Source organism: Myotis brandtii, unplaced genomic scaffold, assembly GCF_000412655.1.
Source record: "Myotis brandtii unplaced genomic scaffold, ASM41265v1 scaffold36, whole genome shotgun sequence".
Lineage (NCBI taxonomy): Eukaryota > Metazoa > Chordata > Mammalia > Chiroptera > Vespertilionidae > Myotis > Myotis brandtii.
In genome coordinates this window covers 5206243-5215158 of record NW_005363836.1, presented here as the reverse complement: position 1 = coordinate 5215158, position 8916 = coordinate 5206243, and the positions used below count along the sequence as shown (strand labels likewise).

Genomic DNA, 8916 nt, shown 5'->3' with positions numbered 1-8916 from the left:
CAGATTTCAACTTCCAAGAAAAATGTTCATAGTATGCTCTCCCTCCTGGGAGCAGGCCTGCCTTTCACCTCCCATCCCTGGCACATCACTTTGACCTTCCTCACTTCTAAGCTCCAGGGACCCTTCCTTTGCATCTATAACTTGTTTCCAAAGTCCTCTTCCATAAATTACTTCTACTTCTGTGATCTTACAAATGTTCTTAAAAATACCTTATTTTCACCAAGAATGCAAGACAGGAAATATAGTCTATCTGAAAACACATATACAAAAATATTGTAGTAACTTTTGCATTCAGTAGCTGGCATTCTGACATAAAATGTTAAAAATCAGCATAAAGTCTAGCCCAGATATCAATCATATTCTAAGATGGTGAACTGTCATTTACCAAAATTACTGTGACCAACTCAGAATAACCATAAGCCTATGAAATAACTCCCAAATTTCAAGTTTATTTCACTTTGTGCATCTTTTAATTCATGTGGGGCATATCAATATTTAATCAGTTAACAATTTCATTGACATAGACCAATTTACATGAACTATCATTACATAACATGGAGGGAGCACATGGGAAAATCAAGTCAAATACAAGACTTCATTAACTAGAGTTCTTATTCTTAGGGAAATTTAAATACATTGAAGTATAAACAAAATATTGTATTTAGAATGACAGCATTCTGTAAGAAAATCAAAAGCTGAAGATAGACCTTGATTTTACTATATGTATACTTATATAATTTATTAAAATTATCACAATCACAACTCATATACAAAATATTAACAGTCATTTTTAAGTATGACAAACACTTCAAATACAGAAATTTTAGGATGACAAAATTATACTAAGCAACTTTGCATCAATGAATCTAGCTCACTAGTTCAGGCTGAATATTCATTCTCCTAAGTACTTCTTCAGGCATGCAAAAAACAGGATTAACAGGTTTAATTTGTTCTTCTCCCAAAAGTGACAATCCAGCAATTCCAAATAAAGTATGAAAAGGATCTACCTATAAAAAAATGAGAATTCAGATTATTAGAAAACAAAAACTTCTAAAACCCTGCTTCTGAACGATGGCTATATTGGAGCCCACTGTATTTTCTCTACTTGAATATATGCTTCAAGTTCTCGTAATAAAAATGGCTTCAAATTGTGATGTTAACCATGCACTATTTTGGAAATGTCATGAGAAATTTCTGCAAACTTGTTTTACTATTCTTTGCAGTCTCAAAAATTACAAAAAAAAAAAAAAGCATACTGCTTTCAAAGCAACACTAGGAAATACCATCTATTTCTAAGTCTGGAATAGCTTAGAACCACAAAAGTAATGGAAAACACTGAAATGTAATTGTTACATGAATATGTCAGAAATGTACTTGCCATATCTCCTGGTCTGTCTGCAAATCCTCCAGTTTCTTCATCTTGACACGCTAAGATGAAACTGCGCAGTTTCTCTCGATCAATCCAATGAAGCCTTCCTATTATCTTTAGGGAAGCCAACACCCACCATGAATAGCATACATCTGGTAACTAGGAGAGAAAAAAGCCACAAAGTTACCACAATTTTTATTCTCTAGTCCACTTGGGTTGGGATGGGGAGGAATCAAGGACTATACTGACATGCAGTATTTGAAATGCTGAAATTCATTAACATAACTGCTTAGAATTAAAGATAATCACTGGAAAAGACCAAATACTCCAATTCATAGAAAGGCATGCTATGTTTCAGTACTTTGTGGGGAAAAAAAGAGAAAAAAAACCATTTACTTTTATTTCTTCTGCAATGAATGCCTAACTCAGTCCCTTACTCAAATAGCTGGTAGTAAGATGAAATCTATGATGATGGATATTGCATATCCCCAAGAAGAGCATTTTCAACAAGTACTCCCCAGGTAGTAGATAGATCTGCTTAAAAATCACCTGAAGCCTGGCCCCTCAAAATACAATTTAAGAAATTCAAGAGCCCAGCTGGCGTGGTTCAGTGGTTGAGCCTATGAACCAGGAGGTCATGGTTTGATTCCAGGTCAGGGCACATGCCCGGGCTATGGGCTCGATACCCAATGGGTCACGTGCAGGATATGGCCAGTCAATGATTCTCTCTCATCATTGACGTTTCTATCTCTATTTTCCTTCCTCTCTGAAATCAATAAAAATATATATATTTTTTTTAAAAAGGCACAGAAGACACCACCTGAGGCTGAATACAATCTTCAATAAGATCCTTGGGTAAATCATTCACATGATGGCCAGAGGAGAAGGGAGGCAAAAGGAGAAAAAAATGGGGGCACCTATAATAGCCAACAATAAAGAAAAACATTGTCCTACATTGTTAAAATGCTGGTTCCTGTTAACTGCCACTCCGAATTGTTTAAAGTTGCCCAGGTTTTCCATAGGAACTTAACTAGAAACCACCTGTGGTTATTTCCCTACCCCACTCACCCCCAACTCATTAGAAATATCAAGCAAACAAAAGTGATAAAAGAAGCACTATGCACCTATAATATATTTTTAGGGTTAGGACCCAGCAAACTATAGCTTAAGTCAAATCTAGACTACCACCAAAGAATAGTTTACATGTGTAGTTTTAAAAATGTTTGACAGAAAAATCATATGAAGCACAAAATGTACCCATAATTTTATTGCAACAGAGCCATGTCCATAATCTTACTGTCTATGGAAGCATTTCCTCTTCGGGCAGCAACAAGACCATAAACTACAAAGCTGAAAATATTTACTATCTGGCCCTTAAAGACCCAATTTAGAGCTTAAGTGTGTGGCCTAAACAAAACTGAACTTAAGAAAAATTAATTCCCTTCTTCCAAATCCAAGTGTCAAAAATTAAAGGTTTTTCTTTTTTGGGGGGGTGAGGTGGGGGGAGAGATAATAAAAATATTGAATAAAAATTTTAGCAATTAAAAAAATATCTCTTTGGCTTGGCAAATCCATTGTCCCTTCACACCCATAAATCAACGTAGAAGTTTCTACACTAGATGAATGTGTTCACTTAACAGTAGTCTGGCTCCCAGACATACACCATTTAATGCATGAATTATTCCCTGGTATATACTCAGAAATTAAAAGGTTTGAAGAATTAGCTTCATTTCAATGCCTGAGAAATGCAAGGCCTTGAGAAGGATGAGGGAGGAAAGATCCACTCAGAATTCAGATTATGTGTGAACATAAACATATTTTAAAGCTAAGAATATTTGCCATTTTTGTATTCTCCTTTAGATAATTCAAGAATTTACTTCAGGATAGGGAAAACCAAAAGACATAAACTTATAAAGCAAGCATCAGAAGGCACCATGCACATCTTTTCTTCAAAAGTGTATTTTAGATACAGAGGAACTTAGGCATATTACTAAGTGAAAGAAGCAGTTCTGAAAATGCTACATCTATATAATGCCAACTATATGCATTCTGGAAAAAGCAAAACTAAAGTTAGTAAAAAGATCAGTGTTTCCCAGGGATTTGGGGGAGGACAGAGGGGTGAATAGGCAAAGTACAGGGCCTTTTTTTTTTTTTCATGGTACAACAGAAAAATTATAATGAAAGGAAGATAAAAAGCTAACTGTCAATTTACAAGAGCAATATTGAAAAAGTTAAAATAAAACAGCACTCACTAAAGTTATAAAGCTGTTAGAACACAATGTATCTTCTGAAACAATACCTTCTCTGGCCTTCCATTCAGTCCACCTGAAGGTAACTGCCGTTCACAAAGCCACCACCCAAGTAAATCAGAGTTTACTTGGTGCAACTGATTAGTAATAGCCAGGAATCCTGTGCAACAATAGATCTAAAATTACAGACATAAAGTACAGGTGTATAATAATCTGCAATAAGTGATAAAAACTACTCAATTAAAACTCCATTTTATGTCTAAAAATTTCCTGACAATTGAACATGGAAATATCACATAATTATTTGAAAAAAAAACAAAACAGAAAAAAAAAAACACCTAAGCATACTATTACTAGGATCAAATTTTGCAAAGAAATACTATTGTCAAAAGTTCTCTATGACTAAAATACTATTTTATTTCACAACTATTTATATGTATACAATGTTCTCTGGCATAGCAAATATAGGAACAAGCTACTTTCAGTTATTTAGTTAAAAACTAATGGAGCCCAGGCCAGGTAGCTCAGTTGGTTAGAGCACTGTAATCTGGATACACCCAAGTTTGAGGTTCAATCCCTGGACAGAGCACATAGAAGAATCAACCAATGAATGCAAATCGGTTTCTCTCTCTCCCTTCCTCATATATATATATATATATATATATATATATATACACAAAAAAAAAAAAAATATCACTAATGGAAAATCAAAATGTATTTTTGGTGATTACAAACCTACTTATGTTTGACTGGGTCGGAGTGTTTCACCAGCAGGTGAATGTACATAAAGCAAACTATTGTAAAAAAAAATAAAAAGGCCTTCCTTAATCAGCAATTAATCAACTATAATGTAACATCCCACATTATATTTATTACCTTTGGTCAAATTAACTTCACTCATATTTAACAAACACTAAAATTGCTATTAACATATTTTAATCTGCATTAGTGAATTACCTGCCCAGCATGGGACTCAGAACCTGGCCTACAACCAAATCCACCATCAAAGTTCATACACGATAAAACAAATTCAATTGCCTTTTCCACATTAATAGCATCCAGCTTCCCCTATAAACAAACAAAAAACAATGCCTATAAATTCCAGAGTAACCATGGGCACTAATTAATTCCAATACAATAGTCATAACTTACCAATAGAGCCAAAGTTGCCACAGCACAAAAAGAGAATCTTGTATCAATTTCTCCTAAAAATAAAAGGAATCAAACCAAAACTTAAGTGTTACTAAACGCTTCAGATCATAACATACACAAGTTATTCTGTACAATTACTATGGTTAAAACTTAAAATTTACTTGTAGGTCTCCAGAAGGAAAGCTAAATCTAAAGTGAAATCATTTTACTTCTAAGAAAACTAAGATCTAGAACAGGGGTGGGCAAACTTTTTGACTCGAGGGCCACAATGGGTTCTTAAACTGGACCGGAGGGCCGGAACAAAAGTATGGATGGAGTGTTTGTGTGAACTAATATAAATTCAAAGTAAACATCATTACATAAAAGGGTATGGTCTTTTTTTTTTTTTTTTAGTTTTATTCATTTCAAACGGGCCGGATCCGGCCCACGGGCTGTAGTTTGCCCATGGCTGATCTAGAAAAATGCTTTGACAAAATACAGCAAATTATCTAAAGTTGTTTACACAGTACCCAGAGAGGGAAGGTAATAATTAACAGAGCCAAAAGGACTAGTTAGTTTCTAATAATAATGAACTTACCCTATTACATATAAGTAGATTTTCACATCCCATGAAGCAGCTGGTCTCTCCGGCCTGCACTGAATTCAGCCCTGAAGTAGAGATTATCTAATTTATCAAGTAAAATACTATTCCCTCCCTCCACTCAAATACTCAGTAAGTTTGTAAAGTTTTTATCATCTTTCCCTTGCCAGTAAGCAGTTTAAGAACTTTACAAACCCACCAAATATTGGGGGGACAAAATTTCACCTACCTTATCTTTTAGACTGACCCCCTCTGTTCCAGTGCTCCTGTAGGCTGACATAACTAGCTCAGTGCATGCTGGAACTTCCAGCAGACTATTAACTCCAGTTAGACCAGCTGCTTAGTGGGACCTGAAAAGATGAAAAACTTTTTAAAAAACTTCTTATAAATTAGCAAAGTCTCCAATTAACTGTACTTAAAAATATGCAGCAAAGCTTATTACAATAAACACCATAACATTTTAAGATTGGTATATTTGGTAGAATGAATTAAAATGACATTACCCCAAATATCTCCAGCAAAAGAACCATCTTCTTTCTGTAGACTCTGAACATATTCCACAACTTTATTTACGTCAATAACATTAATACTATCATACAGAGTAAGAATCTGTAACAAAAAAAAGTTAAATAAATACATCTTCAACCCTAATTGATTCTAATGTTCTTCTTCAACTGTCTTTTAAGTCAAGCAAGCATGTCCTTTTGTCTAGGAATATTATAAACTTTTCTCAAACATGCAAAGTATCTTCTATGCAATAAAATTATAGGTATTAAAATCGAAACTTCTAAAAGCATTTTTCTACATATAAATTGTAACTTAAAATTTTAACTCTTAAATAGTCTAACTTATGTAGACTTTAAACCCTTATTTGTGGGATCTTCAATATCAAAATTAAAACATTTAACACCACCTTGTGATTTCCAAATATTTACATAACTAAACCTTTTACCATCCAAGGTCTCAGTGTAATTTTAGAATTTGCATCAACTTTGAATTCAGCTAATACATGCCATCACATCATTGACCTTGTTAAATAGACTTCATTTGCAAAACTTAGGGTAACTTTTTGACATACTCATTTTATTACTTTCCTGGTTTCAAATTTCCACTCAGGTTAAGAGCATACACTACCAAGATTGCCAAATTTTAATCAGTATTTACCTGGACAGCACTCAGAGTGTACAAAAGATGAGGATCATGTCCGATACTAGCACTTATTCCACCACACTCGTGTTGACATGACTTAATAAATGCCAGAATTTCTTCTTTATTCATGCGATTTAGTTGTCCCATGAGATCCATTACAGTCAGACCCCAATAGACGCCACTCATTCTCAAGTACTCAGACATACAGTACTCCTAAAATACACAATTACTTTAATGTGTCAGTTTGAATTCATGCTGGGTCAGAAACCAAACATATAAACATTTAATCCTATCAATGATAAGTTTAAATTTGTGGCTCTCAAATTCGGGGGACAGAAGTTCCACTATCTGAGAAGTGTATGATAAACTCACTTGTGACTGACTAAACAGGGCTTTAACTCTTCCAGGAGCCAACCAGAAGAGTAAATGAGAAGACCTACTTTTTTTTAAGTTCGGGGAGAACATTTCTTTCAGAGTACCTACATCGTATTTAATGACTCCATAATGACATGGTTATGGGAACATATTACTTAAGTCAAGAATTTATCAATACTAGGTATTTTCCATGGTAATCCAGCTATTGAGACACTAAAGGGAAAAATATTTACTTTCAGGTGAGCTGCTCACTACTTTATTCAAAGATCGTCCCAGAGAAAAATTATTCTATGTTTAAAACTCAAGGTAAAAGTTTTTCAAGGTCTCAGAGTAATTCTAGAGCTAGTGTTATTACACATCAGCTGTAAATTCAGATAATACATGCCAACACATCATTGACCTTGAAAGTATTGCCTCAACTACAAAAGTAGAAATTTATTCTGTACTTCAAACCTCTTAGAATGGGCCATAAATACTGACCCACTGACTGCTTATGGAGAATAGTCTTCTTTGAAACTTTCAACATAAAACCATACATACATAATCATCTTTCTTTGAGCCATAGGATGCAATATAATCTGCATGCTTCTCCAGTAAGAGGGTGTCAGGCGCATCTGACTTGATGGTAACATCCTTCTGTGGTGTGCCCTTTCAAAATAAAAGTAGTGATTTCATAAACGTTTACCTTTCAATGACCCCAGGGCACATTCAATTCACCTCGGAACTTAAAGCCCTTGTAATGATTCAGGTTATTTTTCAGGTCTCAGAGTAATTCTAGAGCTAAAGTAGTCGTAATCAACTTTAGATTCAGAATACATGCCGGCTCATCATAGACCCAAAAAATTACCTTTATCAATTGCTTATCTTTCCCTTAAAGAATAAAGTAAACACCACGGAGTATCAACGCTCACAAATTCAGGACAAGTTATGGTTTACATGTGGCAATAAGCAAGCAGACGCATTAACACACCTAACTAGACAATAACTTGCAATTGTTATTTAATGCAATTTTATTAATCTAGAAACTCGGTTTCAAAGCACTTTCTACGAACCCAAGTTATTCCATTGCTTAAGCAGTCCCTTTAGCCCCATGCTCTCCAGCTTTCGTCAGTTTCTGAATTTCTAACAAGCCCCCAGGTGATGAGAATGCTGGTCTAATTCTCCCCATTATCTAGAACTTCGTGACTGACACTGAATTGTATTCATTTTTAAGTAGGTCATGACGATTACTAAAAAGAAGTTAGTGCCCTGACCGGTTTGGCTCCGTGGATAGAGCGTCGGCCTGCGGACTCAAGGGTCCCAGGTTCGATTCCGGTCAAGGGTATGTACCTTGGTTGCGGGCACATCCCCAGTGGGGGGTGTGCAGGAGGCAGCTGATCGATGTTTCTCTCTCATCGATGTTTCTAACTCGCTATCCCTCTCTGCAAAAAATCAATGATATATTTTTAAAAAGTTAGTAAATTTCTTCCAAATTCCATTTAAAATTTACCACCTTACCAGTCACGATTCTGAAGATTGAGCCACTAAATACATATGTATAGAGAAGGAAAAAAGCAGCGCCTACGTGGTCTGGTTTTGTGGGATTAAAAAATCGGGCCTTTGAATCTCGAGGCCCGCCCGACAGGAGGAAGCCTGCAGAAAATGACAGGCGGCACCGCGCCCGCGAGGTCTGCAGGAAACGCTGAGGAATATTTCAGCCTTTCTGAGCTCTCAAGAAACCTCCCAAGGCCCGTGGCTTAACCTAACCATCCTCCAACACCTGCTAAGCCACACTACAATCACTGAGCGGCTAAATACTACGCTGTGCGGCCTCCTCCCCGACCCAGCTGGACTGCAGCGAAAAGCGCAGCCACACTCACCATGTCTGAGAGCGAAAAGAGAACTGAGCCCGTTGGAGGGTGTAGTTAGTAGGGTCGCGCATGCGCAGAAGCACCCCTCAGGTCCCCTCCGCCGCCCGACATAGTTGACTAAGCTCCCGCCTGTCCCATTGGCTACACTAGGACCCCACCGACTGCTTATAGCTGTCTTTGCTGCCTGTGCTC

At 36.2% G+C, this 8916-nt stretch overlaps 1 protein-coding gene across 3 annotated transcripts; it reads right to left on the bottom strand.

Annotated features, from left to right (window-relative positions):
* Positions 1-429: 429 nt before the first annotated feature.
* RABGGTB (Rab geranylgeranyltransferase, beta subunit) lies at positions 430-8136 on the bottom strand. Of its 3 annotated transcripts, XM_005871926.2 has the most exons (8): positions 7415-7562; positions 6515-6712; positions 5854-5959; positions 4771-4823; positions 4576-4686; positions 3669-3794; positions 1379-1528; positions 430-1007 (listed from the first exon to the last, which is right to left on the bottom strand). In XM_005871926.2, exons 2-8 carry the CDS (start codon positions 6701-6703, stop codon positions 867-869), a joined length of 876 nt encoding a protein of 291 aa, XP_005871988.2. In that variant the 5' UTR covers positions 6704-6712; positions 7415-7562; the 3' UTR covers positions 430-866. The 3 variants fall into 3 exon arrangements, with proteins under 3 accessions (XP_005871988.2, XP_014399841.1, XP_014399840.1); XM_014544355.1 differs by lacking the exon at positions 3669-3794 and having other exon boundaries at positions 7415-8136; XM_014544354.1 differs by lacking the exon at positions 4576-4686 and having other exon boundaries at positions 7415-8132.
* Between the last annotated feature and the right edge of the window lie 780 nt (positions 8137-8916).